This window comes from Periophthalmus magnuspinnatus, chromosome 5, assembly GCF_009829125.3.
Source record: "Periophthalmus magnuspinnatus isolate fPerMag1 chromosome 5, fPerMag1.2.pri, whole genome shotgun sequence".
NCBI classification, from domain to species: domain Eukaryota; kingdom Metazoa; phylum Chordata; class Actinopteri; order Gobiiformes; family Gobiidae; genus Periophthalmus; species Periophthalmus magnuspinnatus.
Window position 1 is genome coordinate 15,860,238 of NC_047130.1, and position 25,660 is coordinate 15,885,897.

General features: G+C 43.0%; 1 protein-coding gene across 1 annotated transcript in view; it reads left to right on the forward strand.

Annotated features, from left to right (window-relative positions):
- Positions 1 to 21,962, forward strand: part of kif21b (kinesin family member 21B) — a 79,327-nt gene extending 57,365 nt beyond the window's left edge. Inside the window, exons 27-33 of the mRNA XM_055222111.1 lie at positions 8,658 to 8,794; positions 10,706 to 10,886; positions 11,673 to 11,837; positions 12,267 to 12,384; positions 15,495 to 15,665; positions 20,226 to 20,425; positions 21,863 to 21,962. Of these exons, the coding sequence (XP_055078086.1) occupies positions 8,658 to 8,794; positions 10,706 to 10,886; positions 11,673 to 11,837; positions 12,267 to 12,384; positions 15,495 to 15,665; positions 20,226 to 20,425; positions 21,863 to 21,962 (1,072 nt within the window). The remainder of the gene's footprint in view (positions 1 to 8,657; positions 8,795 to 10,705; positions 10,887 to 11,672; positions 11,838 to 12,266; positions 12,385 to 15,494; positions 15,666 to 20,225; positions 20,426 to 21,862) is intronic.
- The last annotated feature ends 3,698 nt before the right edge of the window (positions 21,963 to 25,660 follow it).

The following is a 25,660-nucleotide window of genomic DNA, read 5'->3' on the forward strand; positions in this document are numbered from 1 at the left end:
GAATGGACTTGATACTCGATACTGATATCAGTGTATTTGGTGTGCATTCTAGTGGGCATTTAGAATTGAGTGAAATGGATCAAATAAAATTATATATATATATGTGTGTGTGTGTGTATGTGTGTGTGTATGTATATATATATATATATATATATATATGTGTGTGTGTGTGTATATATATGTGTATATATATATATGTATGTATGTGTCACAGTGGACGTGTACGTGAAAATGGTTTAGTCACGTCCACTGACGTACGCACTTCCTTTTATTTTTCTTTTATTTTCTTAATCGATGATACTCGTAGGATTCGATAGCATCCATAGGGGGTGCCGACAGCATGCAGCACTTTGTTGTGATAACGATTACGGCGACGTCAGCTCCCATTGGGCACCGCAATTTTCTAACGTGGAAATCAGGGGTTTCATTTATGAAGACGTTTTAGATGAATATTGTGATTTAAAATGTGTAAATTATAACATAATATCCACAGGGTCAGAGATGAGAACTATAGAGACACAAGCACAATTGGGCTGGTTTAATAAATTCCAAATGAGCCAATGACAGGTCTGCGCGAGAGCCACAGGTCGACTCAGAGGAGCCACAGAAGATCACCCCTTGCGTATATTTAGCCTTAGCTTGAACATGTCATAACCCAAAATGCTGCGCTGCTAGCACATTAGCGCTTTAGCCGGATAATGTTCTACACACAGGGCCCACGCTGTTAGCGCATTAGCTAGTAAGTGTTTTGTGCTACCTTCTCCGCCTCGTCATTATTGTACTCTGCTCCCAGCGCTTTTCCATTAGCGGCTAGCATAGCACCGGCACACAGCACGTCACCCCCACCGATACCAGAATGAAAAGCTTCCTGCCGAGTGCTACGATTCAGACAAATTGAACGCTGTTCCTCCCCTGCACCTCCCACTGCTCCTCCCTCGACCAGGACTAGTGAAAATCAGCCGTGTGCGACGGATTACACATTTGGCAACATATTCTTTAGAGTTCAGATGAAGAATTGTAGAATTAGAAAGAAAAATGTTTTATGTTTATAGACCAAATTGGTTCAGACTTTTACTAATTGTGTCCCCAATTTGTTTATTATCTGATCCTACGTTCTCACCATCTTTCAACAATTAAAAGTTGCACAGTGTAACTTTTCTGATAGACCGTCTTCCATCATCTTGTCTCCATGGAGATGTGTGTCTTTAGCACAGTCTGTGCAAAGAATTGGACTGTGACGTCACCCACAGCGTTCAGCTCCAAATAAAGCTCATTGAGGTTAGAGCAGTTATAGGGGTGAATTTAGAGCCGAGTTCCATATTTGGAGTATCGTAGCAACCAAAGAGCCAATCCAGAGAAAGGCTGTTGAAGGTAACGCCTCTTCCCGCCCACCCCACTGGTTTGGCAGGGAGTGCGCGCTTAGCAACGCTGTCAATCAGTCATTTTGGTCTTAAATGTTCATATTTACCTGCTCTACATGATCCTGGGTTTTTATTTCACTATTGTGTCTGTAAATTAAGATATGAACATTAATAACAGACAAATCAGGCGTCTTCTTTCCCCGAGGTCGCTCCTGCTAGCGTTAGCCGCAGGTTTGATTGACAGTGTTGTTAACCTTTAAGGACTGAGCACACTATGGGCCAGTATAGCTCAACTATACTTTTATTCTTTTTTTAGCCATAAAAATCATGTTAAACGAAGGATCAGAATTTACTGCATTTTTTCACACAACTACTTCTATTTTACACATCCATCCATATTTTTTCTTTTACGCATTGAATAAATGACTGGGAAAATCCCCGCAGCCCCGCGCTCTCATTCGTCACCTTCGAGGGACAGAGGCAGATTACCGTAATGATGGTAAAATATTTATATAGCCCCGTGCCTCCGCTTTGAGACGCCGTTTGAATTTACATGAGAGCACGACCGGGCGCGGAGTTACGCTGCTGGAAAGTCCACAACCGCGAGTCTATCTGCGACGACAGGATCCGACGCTATAGGGTTAAGCTCTGTCACTAAACCAGCGGTGCGAGTTTGAAGGGGCGTTACCTTCAACAGCCGAGCTCCGGATTGGCTCTTTGATTGCTATGATGCTCAAGTCGTAATTCCAAATATGGAACTCTGCTCCAAATTAGCCGCTATAACTGCTCCAGGCTCGATGAGCTTCATTTGAAGCTGAAGCTGTGGGTGACGTCACACTCACTTAATCACTTCTTTACAGTACAAATATATTATACAAACTTGAGGTCAATATAAGTCCACTGTGCACTGTCTGTGTCTAATTATACAACATTTTACAGTCCAAGTAACAGGAAATGCACGTTAGCATGCTAGTAGCTGTTAGCATTAGAGCTCCGGTCTTTGAGAGTTGTGAAAAGTGATTATAAACTCATAACTATGACTAACTATGATGCTCTGAATGCATGAGGTCAGTGAGAAGTACCTTTGGACCAAACTGTTTAAAATCAGATACAGACCTTTAACACGCATGCCTCTGGCCGGTGGTCACATGACTTTGTGAGTGGACGTTTTGTTTGCGGGGCACATTCTGTTCAAGTTTCAGTTGCATGACGCCGTGTGCTGTGTGTGTGCTTCAGTATTTCAGTTTTTGCTGCTGTGTTTGAAGCTTTTTAAAACTTATTTGATGCACTGTTCTGTGGTCAGTGTGTGTACAGTGCACTGTTCTGTGGTCAGTGTGTACGGTGCACTGCTCTGTGGTCAGTGTGTGTACGGTGCACTGCTCCGTGCTCAGTGTGTGTACGGTGCACTGCTCTGTGGTCAGTGTGTGTACGGTGCACTGCTCTGTGGTCAGTGTGTGACCAGTGCATGTGTCCACTCTGACCAGCGATGGATTTTCTATTTTTTTCTATCTTTTTCCACCAAAACATGAATCTGTTTTCATTTTATGTGTGTATTTTGCACTTGTTTTGCTGTGGAAATAAAGTGTTATCTTCCCAGGTACTTCTGTCACGATATTAACACTTCACTCTATTTCGATACTCAGGAACAGACTTTGGTACCATCATGATAAAACTCTTTATTTAGACACTGTACTGTTCCACATTAAATGTTCTATTCCCATGTGTCTTAGAAAAAGAGGAGAGGAAGGGGGTAAAGGAATGGAGAGAGGGAGAGAGGAGGAAAGACAAGAGGAGATAAGAGAGAGGGAGAGAGGAGGAGAGAGAGAAAGGGGAGGGATAGTGGGAGAGGAAGGAGGTAAAAGAATGATGAGAAAGAGGGAGGAGGGAGCAGAGGAAAGAGGAGGAATAGAGGGAAGATAAGAAGAGGACGAGGAAAGAAACACAGTAAAAGAAATAAGAGAGAGGAAGAGAGGAAAGAGAAAGAGAGAACAGAGTTCAGTGTCCAGTAGGTTCCATACTGCCAATTGTTTACCCCATGTCCAGAGGGTTGCTGGTTCAAATCTGACTTGAACAGTTCATCATGGCTGTTTGTTTCACTGCAGTAACACTTTATGAAAAAGGAGCAGATGAATTCTTAACATTTTAAAGGTGCACTATGCAACTTTTCTAGGCTGCTTATTGCCATGGAGATGTTGCTTGGAGATCTTGCTTTGACTGGACTTGAATGTTCCAGAGTGTGACACTGAACTCATTTGTCACACAGTCTTCTGGTCAGCGCAGGTGCCTCTCCACAGATCTGACAGAAGTACAGGAACACTTCAGGCAAAGCAATAACATCTCCATGGAGACGAGCAGGTGGTAAACCTCACACCTGTAAAGTTCCGTAATGCAGCTTTTCCTGCCATGGGCTTGGATATTTTGGTATTCAACATCTAGAATCACAAACTTTTCTTTCCACAACCAGTTTGATTCTAGATCCTGACACATAATATTAAAGGAACACTTTGTAACTTTTCTAGGGATGGGTCCGCCATTGGCTTGTTTCCATAGAGACGCTGTTGATTTGCCGGGAATGTTCGACAGTAGGGCATAAATCCTATCTATCTTGACTGTATTCAACTACAGGTATTACTGAAAGGAATGCGTGCATTCTTAAAGTGAATGGGGGCTTGCCTCTCCACAGATCTGACCTGTAACTTTGCCCATAGCGGGGTCACCTGCTCGTCTCCATGGAGTTAATCAAATAAATAATGTATTGGATTTTTGTGACATCCCAAAGCACTTTTAAGTTTGAAAATTTGAAAGGGGATATTGTGGAGGTATCGCTCTATCATCTCCATGGAAACGAGCAAGCACCAGGAATGTTCCGCAGTGTTCCCTTTATTGACAGACGAGCTGTTTCCTTAAAGTTCTCATCTCTGGTCATATCCAGAGACTCTCTGATCTGCAGCTCCTCTGAAAACCTGATTTTAAAGAGCCCACAGGAGACCAATTTATGTCTCTCCTCTTTCGCTCTCATTTCTCCTCTTTCAAATTCTCACCATTCTCTGCTCCATCCTGCTGTCAGTCTCTCCGTCTCCTCTCTCCCTCTCTACTTTTCTCTCGTCTTCTCACCCTCCTTTTTTCCCTCTCCTCTTGCTCCTGTTTTTTTCCCTCCTCTTCTGTCAATCCTCCTCTCCTCACCCCCTTTCCCTCCTCATCTCTTTCCTTCCTCTTCTCTCTTTACCCACCACTCTCTACCTTCCTCCCATTTTCCCGCTTTCCCCCTTCTTTCCAAGCTTTCTCTCTCTCTTCTCCTCCTCTCCATCCCCTTTCATGCCTCTTCTATCTCTCCTTCCTCTTCCCCCCATGCTCCGTTCATCGTTCCCCTCAACCCGCTGTCTTTCTGTTCTTACACGTTGCATCCCCTGTCTCCTTACGTTGTCCTCCCTCACTCTATCCTCCCACTCTTCGCTTTTCTCTTTCCTTTCCCTCTTTTCACTCTCTCTCTTTCTCTTCCTCTCTCTTCTCTTTTCCTTTCCCTCTTTGCACTGTTATGTTGCATCCCCCCTCCCCTCTCTTCGCCCTCTTCTCTCTCTTTTCCTTCCCTCTCCTCTCTGTCACATCCCATCCCTCTCTCCTTTCTCCCTCTCTTCTGTCACATCTCTCTCTCCTCTGAGTTAGTTCTTCACAGATTGGCTCTCAGCAGCAGCATGGCAGACATCCCCCTCTCCCTCTCTCTCTCTCTCTTTCTCTCTCTCCCTCCCTCTCTTTCCCTCTCTTCCCTGCCGTCAGAAGCAGCTTGTGTCGATTGGTTTAAAGCAGGTGGAGTGGAGAGGGTGTGTTTGTTTTTTGATAGGTTTAAAGCAGGTGGAGTGGAGAGGGTGAGTTTGTTTTTTGATAGGTTTAAAGCAGGTGGAGTGGAGAGGGTGTGTTTGTTTTTTGATAGGTTTAAAGCAGGTGGAGTGGAGAGGGTGTGTTTGTTTTTTGATAGGTTTAAAGCAGGTGGAGTGGAGAGGGTGTGTTTGTTTTTTGATAGGTTTAAAGCAGGTGGAGTGGAGAGGGTGTGTTTGTTTTTTGATAGGTTTAAAGCAGGTGGAGTGGAGAGGGTGCGTTTGTTTTTTGATAGGTTTAAAGCAGGTGGAGTGGAGAGGGTGTGTTTGTTTTTTGATAGGTTTAAAGCAGGTGGAGTGGAGAGGGTGCGTTTGTTTTTTGATTAGTTTAAAGTAGGCGGAGTGGAGAGGGTGCGTTTGTTTTTTGATTGGTTTAAAGCAGGTGGAGTGGAGTGGGTGCGTTTGTTTTTTGATTAGTTTAAAGCAGGTGGAGAGGGTGCGTTTGTTTTTTGATAGGTTTAAAGCTGGTGGAGTGGAGAGGGTGAGTTTGTTTTTTGATAGGTTTAAAGCAGGTGGAGTGGAGAGGGTGTGTTTGTTTTTTGATTGGTTTAAAGCTGGTGGAGTGGAGAGGGTGTGTTTGTTTTTTGATTGGTTTAAAGCTGGTGGAGTGGAGAGGGTGTGTTTGTTTTTTGATTGGTTTAAAGCAGGTGGAGTGGAGAGGGTGTGTTTGTTTTTTGATTGGTTTAAAGCTGGTGGAGTGGAGAGGGTGTGTTTGTTTTTTGATTGGTTTAAAGCAGGTGGAGTGGAGAGGGTGTGTTTGTTTTTTGATTGGTTTAAAGCTGGTGGAGTGGAGAGGGTGTGTTTGTTTTTTGATTGGTTTAAAGCTGGTGGAGTGGAGAGGGTGCCTTCAGGGGTTGTCAGATAATTGGACGTTTTGAACACAAACACTAAACAAGGTGCAGATCCACAGGGAGAGCAGGTTTAACACAAGAATGTGGTCAGTGTGTGGTCAGGGAAATGGAGTCTTATTTAAATCGTGTATAATATTACACTATCTGTTCTGTTTCCTCCTCACAAACAGACCTGGAGCTGTGTTTTGTTTCATTCACACATGTTTAAGACACAAACCCTGCATATTTAGGCTAGAGTTAGAGATAGAGTTCTTCTCTCTCTGTTCCACCTTGTGATGTCATCATGTGGTAATACAGGAAGTGCTCCATTGTGTTTATAAACTCCATAAACCTTCACTAGAATCATTTGGATCATTTCAGACCTGGAATTTCCAATCGCTACTGAACTAAAGATAAAAAGAGCTGTTAACTTGAAAACTATCACTTCACGACATCACAAGGTGGAACAGAGCATTCTGAGCTTTGGAGATATAATGTATATGACAATATAACAATATTTTTTTTTTGCATTCTGACACATAATACTAAAAAAAAGAGAAAAAAAAAAAAGATTTTAAAGGTCCACTGTGTAACTTTTCTAGGGGTGAGTTAGCCATAGCCTTGTCACCATGGAGATATTGTTGCTTTGCCTGGAAGGTCCCACAGTAGGGCGTGAAGTTTACCTATCTTGACTTTATTCAACTATAGATATGAATGAAAGAAGAAAACCCACATTTACCATAGACTGTTTGTATAAATGGACATAGCTAACCTGCTAGCCGCCACGTTCCAAACAGGAAGTGATCATGGGTGCACTTCCTGATCCATCGACTCTGACTCTAATTCACTTTCTCTCTGTAACTGCTGCTGTCAGACTCATCATTTTGGTTTTAAATGTTCGTATTAACCCGCTCTACATGATCCTGGGGTTTTTATTTCACTATTGTGTCTGTAAATCAACATATGAACATTAATAACAGACAAATCAGGCGCCTTCTTTCCTTGAACTGCTAGCATTGGCAACAGGTTTGATTGACAGCGTTGCTATGTGCCTGCTCCCTGTTAAACCAGTGGTGTGGGTGGAAGGGGTATTGCCTCCAACAGCCTTGCTCTGGATTGGCTCTTTGGTTGCTATGACACTCGTGGTCGTAATTTCAAATATGGAACTCTACTCCAAATTAGCCGCTATAACTGTTAGCCTCCATGAGCTTCATTTGGAGCGGAATGCTGTGGATGACGTCACACTCATTTACACACTCACTCGTTCGTACAGTCTGTGCGTGTGGACAGTGTCTCCTTGAGTCTCGTATGAAGCTCTGAGGCAGGACTCGGCTCATTTTAAGCCCGTCGAATCTCTGGAGGATTCTCACTTTGTTTGTTGTTGTCAAATGTCCAATTACCACACAGCCCAACCCCCCCCACACACACACACGTCTCAGTTTAAATTCAAGATGGAGATGTAAAAGGTGTTTCATTCCTGCCGCGTTAATCTTCTCTGTAAAGTGCAGAAATGGTTGGAGGTTGTGGGTAAGAATCCCAGAGGAGCCGTCATTGAGGGCAAGACACTGAAATTGAAATTAAATTGCTGTTTTAGTGGTTGCCGCGTGCAGTGTTCTGTGTAAAAGCTGCTAACCCTGTGGTTCAGACCTGCACAAACAGGTTCTGAAACATCCCCGTGCGTCAGATTATGCCAGATGCCCTCCCTCTTCCGAAATCTACGTGATATTTTGTATTGTATTTTTCAGGATGATGCAGGATTTTCTGAAACACTAAACCGAGGCAGGTGGAAATAATAGCCTGTCTTCTGTTTTATTACTTTTGCGTAGTTGTATTGTTCTATATCGTTGTATTTATTCTGAGGTTGGGTTCACCACCTGCCATTGCTTTGCCTGAAATGTTCCACGATATGGCATTAAACGTTTTCAGTTGCATGTTTTTTTTATAAAGAGAATACGTTGAAAGAAATGACATTCCCACTGTGAATGGGCTTCTCCGCTGATCTGACATGTAACTTGGCCTGGTGGTGTTGCTCGCTTGTCTCCATGGCGATAGATACCGATAAGTTTAATGCCATAAATAGAAAAGTCCAGGATAAGTAATATCTCCATGGAGTAGCAGAAATGTTATATAGTGCTCCTTTTAACTACTGAACAGTGTTTTATTATCCATCCACCCATTTTCTTCCTGTTATCCGGGGCCGGGTCGCGGGGGCAGCAGTCTAAGCACGGACTCCCAAATTTCCCTCACCCCAGACACTTCCTCCAGCTCCTCCGGTGTGACCCCAAGGTGTTCCTTCCGGTGGGACCTGCCCAGAACACCTCCCTAGAGAGGCATCCAGGCGCAAAATTAAATGTAATTTAATTTCACCCCAATCTGCTGGGGCGTGATCAGTCCTCTAGGGAACATGAATGATCTTGTATCTAATATGCTGTTTAAATACTGTTCTGCAGGAGAGTAATCAGTCCTCTAGGGGGCGTGATTAGTCCTGTTGTATTGTTTCTAATCTGCTGTCTGTTCTGTAGGGGCGTGATCAGTCCTCTAGGGGGCGTGATTAATCCTGTTGTATTGTTTCTAATCTGCTGTCTGTTCTGTAGGGGCGTGATCAGTCCTCTAGGGGGCGTGAAAGGCACCAGGACGGCCCCTCTGCAGTGTGTGTCTGTGGCTGAGGGACACTCCAAACCTGTGCTCTGTGTGGACGCCACGGACGCAATGCTGTTCACCGGCTCCAAAGGTACTGGACACATGGACACTGGACGCTAAAACTGGCTAAAGGCTAACGGCTAATAGAATACATCAAATAGAATAGATCAAATGTACTGGCACAACTAAGTAGTTGTTTTTCTCATGACAATTAAAAACAAAGTGGACACAGTTTAGGGGTCATACCTTTTTTGTGGTCAGTTGGTGAAAAAGTAGTGCACACAAAATTTCCCACAATGCACCTTGAAAAGTAGTGGGCATCAGTGGTCACTAGACACCAGCAGGACAGGACTTTAACTGGACACAACACGACTGAATGAAGGGGATAGAAGCACAGAGTGAGAGGTCAGGGGTCAGGGGCTGTGGAGTGAGTGAGGGGTCAGAGGTCAGGGGCTGTGGAGTGAGTGAGGGGTCAGGGGCTGTGGAGTGAGTGAGGGGTCAGAGGTCAGGGGCTGTGGAGTGACTGAGGGGTCAGAGGTCAGGGGCTGTGGAGTAAGTTGTGTGTGGAAATTGTCCAGTATTTTACATTGATCTAGAGTTATTTTTGACTCTCATAGTGTTCCCTGTGAACCTGCAAACAACAGAATGAGAAAAATAAAACTCAAAATCAACCTCATGAGCAGAAAAACAGCGGCCAGAGGAGGCGCTCTCTCTTCAAACTCCAGAACTGAGGCTGGGGTCAAGTTTAACACGCTAACTCCACACCGACTCTTACTCTGGTGGTGTTAATTATGAAAATATCTTAGATTAACTCTGACTTATGTAAGATCCATGTTACACTGGAAATTAAACACTGTCAGATCTTTTTTTAACAATCTATTCAAACATATTTCTCTCGCAATGCACCAGGCCTGTTCGTTGGCCTAACTATGAGACACATTACCAGACAAACAGTGCGTTATATCAGAAAAAACAATGATAACATGACAAAGGCGTCTGTGTTGTGTCGTCCAGGTCTGATCCAGAGTAAAATAAGGAGCTCACTACACCCCATGAGCGAGATATAAGGCCGTGTCCAGCAGTAATCTGACCAGAGCTGGACGTACAGCCAAACACCTTCACTCTAAAACTTTTTGTCCAGTTAGACATTTGAGTTTTTCTTTTTCTCTGTACCAGACCTGGACACTGAGGGACACGCAGACATTACAACCAGGAAGTGCTTCTCAGAGTGTTTAAAATCCACTCACACTCGCTCTGGTCTTGTTTGAATCATTTCAGCTCCTAAACAGCCTTAACCTTAAAGCTAACAGCTAAAGTTTTATTCATTTTCATTCTAATGACTTCACTCGTCTGAAGTGGCAGTTGCCGTGTTTGCGTGCTCAACAATCAGACTGGAGTTACTTCTTTCAAAACATGTTTTATAATTTGAAATATTGAAATAAAATTATAAATCTGACTCAGACTTTAGAGACTTTTTTTTTTTTTTACCTTTCTCTCATTTTCTAACGTTGGTCCTTCATCAAAGACATGTCTGAAGAGGTGTTAGATGTCATCCATGCATGTTTGAGTAATCTAGAGATCTCTCCTGGGCCCTATTAAAATCCTCCTTACAGTTAGCAGTACGATTCTGTACAAAGCTCCGCCCACAAGTCTACATCACCCATGCTTTCACACGACAATTCTCCATAAATATACAGAAAACACTATACAAAACTGTATACAGCAACTTGATAAACCTGATGTGATGTGCAGTAGTTTCATTAGTGGGATGCAGCTGATTGTGTTGTGATAGTGCTCTGAAGGGGAGGGACTTAGCACAGAGAGCAAAGAGAGAGGGGACTCAGTGAAACTTATAAAACATGTTAATTTGTTGTTTTGGGCAAATTTAGCATTTTCAAAACAATAAAAGGAAACATGGTTATCTAAATATGTGATGTGTTACAGTTAATATCCCATAGAAGTAAATACCCCACTCTGAATGACCTCTGTGTCTCTTGTCCAGACCGCACGTGTAAACTGTGGGACCTGGGCACTGGTCAGGAAGTGGTCACTCTGAAAGGTCATCCGAACAACGTGGTGTCAGTGAAGTACTGCTCCTCCTCTGGACTCCTCTTCTCTGTGTCCTCCTCCTACATCAAGGTCTGGGACGTCAGGGACGCCAACAAGTGTGTGCGGACGCTAACGTGAGTCTAATACGCCACAGAACACACAACACAAAAAACAAGTGTGTGTGGACACTGATGTGAGTCTACCACGCAACAAAACATACAACACAAAAAACAAGTGTGTGTGGGTGCTACCATGAGCCTAACACACAACCAAGCACGTGACCAAACACGCAATGCAACTGAACACGTGACCAAACACACAACTAAACTTGCAACACAAAAAACTAGTGTGTGCGGACACTAACGTGAGTCTAAGACACAACCAAACATACACCACAACACTCAACACAACACGCAACAAAATCAAACGGGTAACGCAACCAATCGCACAATGCAGCCAAACACACAACATAAGAAGGGTGTGCGGAAGGTAACTTGAATCTAATGTGCAACCAGACACGCAACCAAACACACAACGCAACCAAACACACAACACAACTGAACACACAGCACAATCAAACACACAACCAAACTATTATTAGACTGATGAAAATAAATGACAACACCTTTGTTAAATAAATGTTCTTTTTGCCTTCCATTGTCCTGCATTTTGGATGGATTTTTTTAACTTAGTGGAACTTCTTGTTTTTGTACTTTCCTTCTCAACTTTTTTCCCTCAAACTGCCACTGAACTGATGTAAAACTGTGATGAATATTTAGCTCAGGTCCTGTCCACTAAACTGATTCAGACTTTGACAAACAAGAATCCTGTCATATACACTTTGATAGAAACATGATCCCTGGGTTTAACTGTTGCCGTACAAATACTAAATCCCTTCTTCTGTTCTTGCCCCTCCGCAGATCTTCAGGTCAGGTTGTCATGGGCGACGCGTGCGCCGGTACGACCACACGCACCATCACGTTCCCTCAGGGCGAGTGTCAGATTAACCAGATCTCACTGAACCCGTCTGGATCTGTGCTGTACGCGGCTGCAGGCAACGCTGTGCGAATATGGGACCTCAACAGGTAAACACTCGGCTAGGGGTGTGATGCTAACTGTAGGCACTGCGCTGTCTGAGTGTTGGTAGAGTTTTTTTTTCACACAATCTGATCATAAAGAACTGACTTAGCTGAACTACAACAGGTGAGCTGATTTGTGCTGTTAAACAAGTCTCTCACATGTAACATTACAGTCACAAGCTAGCTAGCATTAGCATTAGCCAACAGTTTTTTGCAGTTAGTCACTCTCAAGAGGACCCATAGATTGCACATGTTTATGGGTCCTCTTTGAATGTGTCACTCTATGGGTCCTCTTTAGAGTTCTGTTGTTTTAGGATGTGTGCGATGTATTTAAACACCTGTATTATTATTGTTGTTGTATTATTGTTATGTTGTTGTTGTTGTGTTTTAGGATGTGTGCAACGTGTATAAACAGTTGTTGTGTTGTTGTTTCAGGATGTGTGCAATGGGGAAGCTCACCGGACACATCGGCTCCGTCATGTGTCTCACTGTGGGACAGTCTGTGCTCGGGAGAGACCAGGTCATCACTGGATCCAAGGACCATTATGTGAAGGTACTACAGTGGTCCCTCGTGTATTGAGGGGGTTACATTACAAAAATAACCTGCAATAGGCAAAATCCGCGAAGTACAAAGCTTTATTTTTTACAATTATTATATATGTTTTAAGGCTGTAAAACCCCTCACCACACACTTTATACACTTTTCTCACACAGGCATTAACATTTTCTCACATTTCTCTCTTGTTTAAACAATCTCAAAGTTCAAACCTTTGTAGATTTTAAATAAGCACAGTAAAATCTAATGAAACCAAATACTACACTGTACTGTAAATAAAAATGACAGCTTTTAGAAATACTGTAACACATTTAATTTGAATGATCAGCTCACGAGGTTGGACACATTAGAAATGATTAACAGTGACTCGTGTATTTCTCAGTTCCTCTGACTGCGCCTCTTTGTCCTGGTGCCACTCTGCTGTAATATCTCATAATGTTCTTTTTCCTGCAGTTACTGATCCATAAAGCTAAAGCAGACTCCATCGTTATCATGGTCTTGTTGCGGGCAGTTACAATGCTTTTTACGTCCTTGTTAAAACTTATTACTGCTGTTGTCCTTATGTTTTTTTCCTCCTTTATGTGACAAACCAGGGAGAAAACTTGCAAACATGGTGCGTTCACACCGGGGCGTGAGGGGCGTCGAGTTTACATGCAAAGTCTATGGTGGACGCGTGTCTTGGCCGCCCTGCGTTTTTGCGGCGCGTCAGAGCAGTGCGAATCTGCCGTTGACGCAGCGCGTCTTGAGTGTCCAGGCGGCACAAAAGTTGAAGTTTGTGCATCCAAAAGTTGAAAAAGCTGAACTTTTTGGCATTTGATGTGGAATGTCAACCAATCAGAGACTGCGCTCCAGTGACAAAGCAACGTTATTATACGGAACAAGTAGAAAGACATCAGCCACAAACTGCTGAGTGCACCTGCTAGCTTAAAGGCTCGTCATGGACCCACACACGCCTCTGCAGAGCTGATCACCTCCATTGATGGGTTTTATGTAATAAATACACTAAAGTCACTCTCTCAACCTGGGCTGCATCGCTCACAAAGACACAGGGAAAACAAAACATTCAAAGGCACTCACAAAGACCGCAACGGACACTCCGGTGTCCAAGTCATCCATTGGCAATCCGCAAACCACAGAGACTGCAAAAGGTGAACCGCGTTATAGCGACCACTGTAATGTATACTGATACTTCTACTGCAGTACTTCATAAGGACCACTACGTCATAGAAGAATACTAACACTATTAAGTGTAGTACTGTATTACTGTGGCAAACCTGTTCCTCCTCCCCGTCTCCTCACCCCCGTGTCCTCACCTGGCTCCTCCCCCGTCCCTTCACCTGAACCTTCCCCCGTCTTCTGTCAGGCCAAAGTTGGCACACCATCAGACAGTGATGTTGCCAGAATAAAGGCTGTGATGTAGCTAACGTCAGCCAATCTAATGAACCTATAGCAGCTTTAACATTAAATGCTTTTTAAATGGATGAATCACAAGAAAAAATATGTCATATCTGAGTGGACGACACACGTGGACGACACACACGTGGACGACACACACGTGGACGACACACACGTGGACGACACACACATGTTGAAATCATGTCGTACAAATGACTTTTTTTTTATTTTCTGGGTCTGAGGATGGAGTTGTAGATGTGGGAGAGATTATGTCTCAAGCCCCCATTTCTGTTTAAGGAAGGATTCTCTTTCCTAACAAAAATAGCTTCTTTAATTCCTCTCTCAAACCATTTCTTTTCTCTGGCTAAGATCTGAACTTCACTATCTTCAAAGGAGTGGTTAGTGGCTTTGAGATGGAGATGTACAGCGGACTGGGGTCCAGAGGAACTCTCCCGCCGGTGTTGGTACATCCTCTTATGGAGCAGCTGTTTAGTTTCTCCAGTGTAACGCTCACTGCACTCTTCACTACACTGAATGGAGCAGACTCAGATAGATTTAAAGGCAGTGGCCACCAGCATTCTGACCAGAACTGAAGAAGCGGCTTGGATGAGCAGCAAAACGTCTTCACCCCTACAACATTTGTCCAGTTGACAGATTTAACTTTGTTGTTTGCTATGGCTCAGACCTGGACGACTGAGGGTCTAGACAGACATCTTGGAGTCAAATCTGAACCTCATCAGCCTCCACTGCAGTCTGCTTTTCCTGGGTCTCAGTCTCTCATACCCTCCCTCATTTCTCTCCTTTCTCTCCTCCTCTCTCATTTCCTCTCTGTGGTCTAGCACCTTGTCGTCACTGTTTTCTTCCCCGCTGGGTTCAGTTCCGTGTGTTCTTTACCTCCTCAGGTCCTGTCTTTACAATTTTTTTTTACCTCTTTTATATCTTTATTGGCTGTTTTTCGACAGTTTTTCTGCTCTGATCGATACAAGCTCCTTTTGGCTAAACTTTGGGTCACAAGATTCATTTTTAGAAACTGGAACTGGGAAAATATCTGCAGATCTAGTACATGTAGTAGAGTTTAATTTTAAGGTCAGATTCAAGTATTTTTTGGTTGTGTCTAGAAAAAATAATAATAATAATAATTGGTCAGAAATAAATCAGTTTGTGTGTTTTTAATGGACAGGTCTACAGCCAGGTGAAGGTGGTTTGTGTCAGAGTTCAAGGTTTGGAGGAAGAAATTTGACTATTTCTTGTGTTAGATTTGATATCTTGATATTTTTAAGTTCACAAACTCCTAAAAATCCATCTGGCCCAGCTTCATGTAGAACAGAACTATAGGCTGCACTCGTCGGTCAGGTGTTAGCGAGGCTTGTGTTAAATGGCGACCTGTGGGTCAGTGGGTCTGACCACTCAACCAATGATGTTTATGTCGAGAGCAGGATTTGAACCACCGACCTTCAGATCAAAGAACAACCACTCTACCAACTGAACTATCGCCCTCTCGTGTTAAAATAAAAATAAAAAATCCAAAGCTGTGCCTGTTCAGAGAAAAACAATGTTCTTAATCATATCCATAACATCATCATCATCATCAGGTGAGCGAGACGAGGCAGCGACTATGAACTGAAGAAATGTCACACCAAAACTTTGGTCCAGTCTTAGAATTCATTTTGTAAACTGAAATCTCCTCTGACACACTTCCTGTTCCTCTTCAGGTGTTTGACGTAGCAGAGGGAACTCTGGGAAACATAGGCCCAGCCCATAACTTTGAGCCTCCGCACTACGACGGGATCGAGTGTCTGTCTGTGCAGGGACACGTCCTTTTCAGCGGCTCCAGGGACAACGGCATCAAGAAGTGGGACCTGGATCAGCAAGAACTCACCCAGGTAAGACTGGGTTTAGACCCGGTTTAGACCAGCTAAAACGGGATTAAACAGGGTTTAGACCAGGTTTAGTCCAGTTTTAGTCCTTGTTAAGTGCTGGTCTTATTCCTGGTTTATTCCCGGTTTAGTCCAGGGTTTAGATTGGTTTTTAGGCGGGTTTAGTCTTGTTTTAATCCTGATGTAGATGTTGTTCCTTTGGCTATAATCTTCCACAGTATGGCATTAAACTCATCTGTTTCCATGGAGAATGTTTGAAGTTTGTTTTTAACATTCTGTTTCCATGGATTTGCCTCTTGAAAGTTCCACAGTGAACCCTTGATGTGATACCTAACCCCTGGGCCACAGACTGTGGCTCATGTTCTTTTCCTATTTGCTGAAAATATTGTCAAAGTGAATGACTCAGATCATGTTTCATTTTTATTTTGGTCAAGTCCAAACTTCATCTTTCTGTGGGTCACTTAACTCAGCTCATTAATAGCAAAACTCTGCATCAGCGTGCCTCGATCACTCTTCGATCACTCCACAAACACTCCTTGGATCACTCTTCCATCACTCCTCTGATCCCTCCTCGATCACTCCTCAAATCACTTTGCTTCTGTCTCATTATATTTCTGTGGCATTAGGGTTAACTTGGTCCAGTCCCCTGTGCCGTGTGCAGAGCTGTATGTTAATTATGCACATATTAATGAAGCGTGTGGGCGATGTAACCTGCTCATTTACATCCATATTTAAATACACGAGGTAAACTGCACTTAGCTCGTAGCTCTTAGCGCTTAGCCTACTTCCACACGTCTGAAATACTCAAACTAAACGAATATAAAACACCTGTGGCCTTTTTATTAGGTACAGCTCAGAACATGTTCAAACATAAAGGTGGTTGGAGGTTGTGGGTTTAAGTCCCAGTAGATCAACAGATTTGAAATACTTGGGCCAGTCCAAGTCTAAAGACTCTTAGATTTTAGACCTGGACCTAACTGGGACTAAACTAAGACTAAACAAGGACTCAAGCATAGTTATACCAAGGGCTGAGCAAAGTACCACCCCAGGACTAAACCAGGACTAAACCAGGACTAAACCAGGACTAAACCAGGACTAAACCAGGTCTAAACCAGGTCTAAACCAGGACTAAACCAGGACTAAACCAGGGCTAAACCAGGGCTAAACCAGGACTAAACCAGGACTAAACCAGGTCTAAACCAGGACTAAACCAGGTCTAAACCAGGTCTAAACCAGGTCTAAACCAGGACTAAACCAGGTCTAAACCAGGACTAAACCAGGACTGAACCAGGTCTAAACCAGGTCTAAACCAGGACTAAACCAGGACTAAACCAGGACTAAACCAGGACTAAACCAGGTCTAAACCAGGTCTAAACCAGGACTAAACCAGGTCTAAACCAGGACTGAACCAGGACTAAACCAGTTCACTTTTCATTTTTGTGTAAATTAGACCAAAGATGGTGTCAGCTTCCTTCTCATTGGCCAATTCAGTTCAGTGCATGTTTTCAGGTCTTAGCATTATTCTTGTTAGATAGCCACGTAGCATCTTTAGCATCTTTAGCCTCTTTAGCCTCTTCTTGTATGTAATGTGATCCGGCCCGAGGTACAGTGATACTGAATGTGTTTGCATAATGTGTTCCTCCAGGGGGCAGGGGAGAGCGGGTTATTAATGCAGAGTTTAGAGATTCTCACATAAAGATAAAACTGCTGAGTCCAGGGTTCACAACTTTAACCAATTTACTCCTCCCTATGGAGACAAGTGGTTCTCCCGTCTCCTCAGTACAGGTTTAGTCCTGGCTAAGTCCAGTTTTAGTCTTGCTTCAGTCCTCGTTTCAGTCCTGGTTTTAATCCTGGTCTCAGTCCTGGTCTTAGTCATAGTTTTAGTCCTGTTTTAGTCCAGAGTTTACACCGGGTTTACACCAGGTTTAGTCTGGTTTTATTCCGGGTCTTAGTCCGGGTTTAGACTGGGTTTAGTCTGGGGTTTAGTCTGGGGTTTAGTCCTGAAAAGTGGGTTATTAATGCAGAGAGTTTAAAGATTCTCACAAGTTAAAACTGCTGAGTCCAAGTTTCACAAGTTTAACCAACTTACTCCTCCCATTTCCTCCCTTCAGTGAGGAGGTTGTGGGTTTGACTCCCACGTGTCACTGAGCAAAATGTTAATAAAGATTTGTTAGATTTTAATATTTTTTGTTCGGCTGTACGTTTCAATTATGGTAGTATTTTGACAATGTTGTAATCTCTGCTTTAACACAGAAACATGCCAAAGTGCTGCTGACACAAAATGGACCAAACTGGCATAAAATCAACATTTCTAAGCCAAATAATTTTCAATGCAAATTACACAAAAACAAGTTCACAAAGTCGTTACCAGTTTTGCTCTTTCGTGTATTTGAGGCAGCAGTGGCTCGGTCAGTAGATTCCTTTGCCCGCTAACATAATAGCTGCTGGTTATATATACTGTTGTTGTGTCCATTGGCAAGACACCTCACCCATCATGCAAAAAGGCAAGGCTGTTGATGTTAACGCCCCGTCCTGACCACACCGCTGGTTTAAACCATCAAACCTGTTGCTAACGCTAGTGGGAGTGACCTCTGGCAAAGAAGGCGCCTGATTTGTCTCTTATTAATGTTCATATCTTGATTTACAGACACAGTAGTGAAATAAAAACCTCAGGATCATGTAGAGCGGGTTAACACGAACATTTAAGACCAAAATGACGAGTCTGACAGCAGCAGTTACAGAGAGAGGGGACACAGTTTTTACACAGAAAGTATAAAACTCCACAGAGTAGATGGAGCCGGAAATGCGTCCACTTCCTGATCACTTCATGATGACTGTTTGGTCCGTCTTTGCAGAGGTGGGGCCCGTCCTCGGCTCATGTTTGTCTCTGGAGTTTGTCATTTCTCATTAAACCGTGAAACATCTGGAGCCGCTGCTGTCGCTGTCCGTGGTCCTGATCACAGACTCGCCGGGACTCTCATTATTATGGAGCCGCAGACTGCGCCCCCTGCTGACAATATTATTGGAGACACAGAGCGCGCAACATCTCTGCTCCTAATCAAATATTAATACACTTATATCCTGTTAAAACTGTGGCACTGGAACAAAGGTAGAGTATAAAATCTAGGACTAAACCAGATCTAAAAGTGGACTACACCATTTCCAACTTTTAACAAGAAATGATCGAAAAAAGGACAAAAAGTGGACCAAATGAACTCCAAACGAGCTGTCCCAGTACCACAGTTTGAGAAACACTGTACTAGACCACTACTACTACTACTACTACTACTACTACTGCTATAACTATTACTACTTCTTGGTGTCATAAATATTCTTCAAAATTGTAAAAATACAGTTTGAAATTTGCTTGGACCCAAATTTCAAAGACCCAAGTCTAGTCCGGGGTCCACCCTTTGAGAACCATCCTTCCTTTTTATTTCACATTTCAGATTGGCCACTAAAATATCCCATGAACGTGCTTTATAAACCAGCCCAAAGCTCGTGCTGAAGTTGCGTTTGCGGAGGTGGAATCTGAAAGTGCGCCTCAACAGAACTATAATAAAATAAAGCGTCCTGCACACAGAGCGTCTCCCAGGTCCCATTCTCCCACTTATCTTAGTTATATTTTCTTACGTGGGCGGAATCTAAATTGTTTTTGCTTTTTCCAGCAGCAAATCTGAGGCGCTAATGCACAAAGCGAACGGGGCCCCCAACAGACCAATAGATTATGTTCAACTTTACCTTTTAAAATCTATTTACCGGCAAAATAAAACAACCGTTCTGTATAAACGCTCTAATTGTTCCATTAAAACATTAAACTCTCATCAGAGAAGAGAGTGTATTGTTTGGACAGAAGTTTGTGTTGAATATTAAAGAGTTATTAAGTAACTTTTCTGACTGAGGAAGGGGGGGGTGGGTCACCTCAAAACACTGTGGCCCCTGTAACTGTCACTCCTGCTCTCGTTAGCAGCAGGTTTGATTGACAGTGTTGCCAAGCGCCCGCTCCCTGTTAAACCAGCGGTGCCGGTGCAAAGGGGCATTACCGTCAACAGCCTCACTTCGGATTGGCTCTTTTGTTGCTATGATACTCGCAGTTGGAATTCCAAATATAGAAATCTGGTCCAAATTCACCAATTGCTCTAGCCTCGATGAGCTTCATTTGACTAGAGCCGAACGTGGGTGACACTCACTTAGTCCAGTACCACACATCCGCTGGACACACTCTGACCTCTGACCTCTGCTCAGGTTCAGAGTGACACACGGCTCAGGACCAAGGATGTCGTTAATTAAAATATATGTTCTTATTTTGGTTTGTGTAACATTTCACTGTCCCGTTTGTGTTCGTACATTTCAAAATAGAATGTCTTGATTTGTCTGATAAGTATAGATAAGTTTAATGTCATACTGTGGAATATTTAGGGCAAAGCGATAACATCTCCATGGAGACAAGCAGGTGTCTGAAGCTCCACCAGAAAAGTTCCATCATGCACCTAAGCGTTTTTGTACATGTCCGCCGTACGATGGGCATTTTGTTCAAATTCTGTTTGTATTTGTTTGTTTCATCAGCAAATCCCGAACGCTCATAAGGACTGGGTGTGTGCGCTGGCGCTAGTCCCGGGGCGCCCCCTGCTGCTCAGTGCCTGTCGCGGCGGCATGCTCAAAGTGTGGAACGTGGACAACTTCAGCCCTATAGGAGAGGTCAAAGGTCACGACAGCCCCATCAACGCCATTTGCACCAACGCCAAGCACATCTTCACAGCCGCCAGGTGAGACTGCACATGCACGCACACAGGAGCTAACGTGTTTACTCGATTTTTCTGCCGTTAAAGGTGTATTGTGTAACTTTTCCAGCACCTGTCAGCCCATTTTCAGAGGGCAGACTTGTTCTCCTGAGGATCATTGGGATATCGGCGTGTTACGGAGGGCAGGACCTGTTTCATACTGCTACACAGCAGCATGCTAGCTAGCCCGCTGTGTCGCAGAGCTAATGCTAACTTTTATTTAAATAATAAAATATAAAAAATAAAACAACCCTTTAAAATTCAAATTAAAGACTTATTTTAAAATGTAGAATACTTCAGTTTATGATGTTGATTTTCACAGAAAGTGAATTGGAGCCAACAAACATGTCAATGCCTTAACCTAACCTCGCTCTCTCCCTCTCCCTTTCTCTCTTTCTTCTCTCTACTCCATCACTTCTCTTTCCTCCTCTTATGGCCCCTTCGATCTCTCATCATCCCTCTTTCTCACTCACCCCCCAACCTCTCTATTTGTTCATCCCTCTCTCACTTTTACCTCATCTCTCACTTATCATCTTTCTCTCGTCCAACCTTTCTCCCTCTCTCCCCTACATCTCTTCCTCCCCTCTCACTTTTCTCTCTCCCCCTCTCATTCTTTCTCTCTCTCCCTCCTTCTCCTCCTCTTCTCTATTTCTCTCCTTTCTCTTTATATCCTTAATTTTTCTTCTCTATTTTTTATTCTCTCTTCCTGTCTCTCCCTTTTTCCTCCATCCCACCTCCTCCTTTCTCTTTTACCCTCTCCTCTCCCTGTTTTTATGCCTCCTCATCTCCCCCTCATATCCTCCCTTCTCCCTCCTCCCTCTCCTTCAACACTTCTTCCTTTTCCTTCCATACCTCCCTCCATCTCTCACCTTTCCACATTTACCTCCCTCACCTTCTCCCTCTGTTACTGTCCCCCCTCCTCTCCTCCCTCTCTCTCCTCTCCCTGTTTCTATGTCCCCTCCTCTGCTCCTTCTCTTGCTCCCTCTATTTCCCTTTCCCGTCTATCATCCCTCCCTCCTCTCCACCTTTACCTCCCCCCTCCCTCTCCCTCACCCTCTCCTCTCCCACTGCCCCCCTCCACCTCATCTCCTTTCTATCTCTCCCCTCTTCCCTCTCTTCCCTTCTGTCTCTCTCCTTCCCCTCTCCCTTTATTTCTCCTCCTCCTCTTCTGTCTCTTTCCTTCCCCTCTCCCTTTCTTTCTCCTCCTCCTCCTCCTCCTCCTCCTCTTCTGTCTCTCTCCTTCCCCTCTCCCTTTATTTCTCCTCCTCCTCTTCCTCCTCCTCCTCTTCTGTCTCTCTCCTTCCCCTCTCCCTTTCTTTCTCCTCCTCCTCCTCCTCCTCCTCCTCCTCCTCCTCCTCCCTTCTGTCTCTCTCCTTCCCCTCTCCCTTTCTTTCTCCTCCTCCTCCTCCTCCTCCTCTTCAGTGACTGCCGGGTGAAGCTGTGGACCTATGAGCCTGGTTTAACCCCTTGTTTGCCGCGGAGGGTTCTGGCCATAAAGGGTCGGGCCACGAGCCTCCCCTGAGCACCTCCTCCTCTGGTACTATCTCCTTCTCCGGTGCTATCACTCCTTTCCTCCTCTCTTTCTGTTTCTTTCTTTTTCCCTCTTTAACAATACAGTGGTCCCTCATTTATCGTGGGGGTTACGTTTTAAAAATAACACATATCTATAATAACATATATTTTTATTATATATTATTATATATTAAACATATAATAATTGTAAAAAATAGTCAGCTTTATTTTTTAAAATTATTATATATGTTTTGCAGCTGTAAAACCCCTCACCACACACTTTATACACTTTCCTCACACAGGCGTTAACATTTTCTCACATTTCTCTCTTGTTTAATTCATAAATAGCGACTCAAGTGTATTTCACAGTTCCTCTGACCTTGCCTCTTCGTCCTGGCGCCACTCCGCTGTAGTGTCGATTGAACATTTACGTAAATTTGTCTGAACACATTCTGTACTGTACAGGAGACACAGCACAGAGGAGACTGATGGACAATGGTCTACAGTCCCTCAGCCAATCAGGACACAATGCACATAAAAAAAACATGCAAAATTGCACCAAAAAAATCCACGAAACAGCGAGACCGTGAAAAGTGAACTGCGATATAGTGAGAGACCACTGTATGATTTATTGTTTGGGTTTGTCATTCTATTGTTTTTATTTGTTGAATTTCAATGGTTTTGTTGCTGAAGTGCTCATCATATAAAAACTAAACCAGGACTAAACCAGGACTGAACCAGGACTAAACCAGGACTGAACCAGGTCTGAACCAGGACTAGACCAGTGTGGCCTCAGGTGCATGGATTGTTTCTCTAGTGTAAAGTCTATATTTTTGTCTTTCATATTTTTACATATGTTCAGATGTGTTCTACGAGTCTCCAGTTTTACTCAGCCCAATTAATCGGCCCAGATGATCTCTGGACCGGCCCAGATGAACTCTGGACCGGCCCAGATGAACTCTGGACCGGCCCGGATCTCTGAAGAGGATTTTAACATAAAGAATCGAAAATGAACACCATTCGCCAATATGACTTAAACCAATGGGACCAGCTGGAGTTTAAAGATCTGAAACAGACTGAAATCTGAACAAACAACTTAGGGAGGGCATCTGACACACAGGGAGGGCATCTGACACACAGGGAGGGCATCTGACACACAGGGAGGGCATCTGACACACAGGGAGGGCATCTGATATGCTTATTTTGACCTCAAGAGCTGCTTGTATAATATAGCTGTACTGACACATTTTGGCTCATACATGGGAGGAAAAAAAAAAATCAGGTTTCATTTTCTCTCTCTCTCTCTCTCTCTATCCATCTAAAAAAAGTTATATATATATTTTTTTTTCAATTTCAGGGAGAGTTCACATTAATTAACATTTTTATGAACAAAATTAATTATCCAAGAAAGCCATTTTTCATGTGCAGTCCCACGACAGATGTTAATGTTCATCTAAAACCAAATATGTTCCAAAAACGTGTCAAATTTTTGTGATTATTCAAATTCTGTTTTGTTTTTTTGTTGTTTTTTTTTCAGATGATTCATTTTTTATTATGATTTCTTCCATCTTTGACAATAGTTCCTGTAGTGTTTTTCTCCATGTGTTGATTGAAATTGCATTGTTTATGTGTGTGGGATGTTTTGATGTTTTTTTTTCCCGTCTTTCATCTGCTGCACACATCCCGTCTCTTGTTTCTCCTCCTCTCATCTTTCCCTTTTGTATTTTCCAGCGACAAGACTGTGAAGATCTGGCTGTCAAAGGTGTCGAGAAAAAGGTGACAAAACCAAAAAAATCCAAATGGCAGCCATCTTGTCTTCCCCCACTTCAAAACAAGAAACTTTATTAAACATTTTTCTACGACAGTCTATTTCCAAACCAGGATTACGGACGATGTTTTTGTTACTGCCAATTTTCAAAGTGCCGTTGGTGCGTAAAAAAAAATATGAAATGAACTTGAACCTGAAGTACGGCCATTTAAGTGTCCTTTTTTGAGCAAGAACAATCTTTCTGTGGATTTAAACTGGATTTCTACTGGATGAACTCGATGCTGTAAATATTTTTGAAGAACCTTTTGCAATATTGTGACCTAGGACTACGTTAGATTTCAACAAACTTCTGAGCCAATCGGATTTCACGATTTATTTTACGTATTTATTGCCCCGCCTACCTCAGTCGACTTGGTGGAATCAACTTTTTACGGGTTTCGATGTGCAGACGTTTGGTGCTCGGCTCATTTTAATAGGTACACCTGTTCTTAAAGCAAATATTTAAAGCTGCGCTGTGTAAAGGGCCACATTAGCCTGTTTTCTTATGTGTTCTAATGTTGTTTCCTCATCACAAACAGACCTGGAGCTGTGTTTTGTTTCATTCACACATGTTTAACACACAAACCTTGTATATTTAGGCTGAAAACACTCTGTTCCACCTTGTGATGTCATCATGTGGTAATACAGGAAGTGCTCCACGGTGTTTTTAAACTCCACACACCTTCACTAGAATCATTTGGATGATTTCAGACCTGGAATTGCTGATCTCTACTGAACTAAAGGTAAAAGGAGCTGTTAACTTGGAAACTACCACTTCATGACATCACAAGGTGGAACAGAGCATTTTGAGCTTTGGAGATGTAACAGACTAATAATAAAGTGTTACTCAAACATGTGTGAATGAAACAAAACACAACTCCAGGTCTGTTTTTGAGGAGGTAACAGCATTAGAATATGGATTAAAGTTGCAAGAGTCCATTTTGTGTAATATACGACTTTTAACTTAGAATGTTCCGCAGTATGGCATTAAACTTGTCTATCACCATGGAGAAAAGCAGGTGAGGCCACAGGACCAAGTAGCTACAAAAGCTCTTTGAATAAATGGAAGATGGATAAGTATAATGCCATACTTTGAATTATTACAGGATAAGCAACAACTCTATAAGACAAGCTAACGGCTAATTCGGCGAACTCGGCACGTTTACATGTTTTAATGTTGATAAATCTGCAGTGTCCCTTTTCAAGTAAATAAACTAGGCAGATAGAACATCCTCCACTAGAAAAGTTACATAGTACAGCTTTAATTGACAATCTTTGGGTTAAATTGGGTCAGCATGTGATAATGTCATTCTCCCAGAAGGGGGCGCAAGAACCAGATTTTTTTTCTATAGATCACATTGCAGTTTGTCATGAATTATCCGAAAGGTAAATTCACAAATGTTGAACCTGATCATTTCTGATAGACTCAAGCCCCTGACTTTTATTTTTGCATCTTAAAAACATGAACAACAACCAGTTCAGTTTAGTTCTATAAATTTATTTGGATATTTACATTTGATATTTTAAATTTCCAGTCATGAACATGGTCTTCAAATCAAAAATTCCCCTTTTCAAATGCCCTAAAGAGCTGCTTAAACATTAGATCTGTGCTGGGGTGAGACACATTTTGAACAAAAACATGGGAAAAATCTGGTACAGGACCTTTTAATATTATTTGCTTATATAATATCATGATGTCATCTAAAACTCTAACACCTGACACCTTCCCCTTATTTAATGGTGTCCAGGACTCAGAAATAGCCAGTGCGCTGCCCTAAGGTGTGAACTGTCACCTGAGTCACAGTTTGCATAATCGTCCATGACCCTGGATGGCTCATTAGTTCACACCTTAGGGCAGTTCACTGTAGATTTCACTTGTTCTATCTAAAACTTTGGTTCAG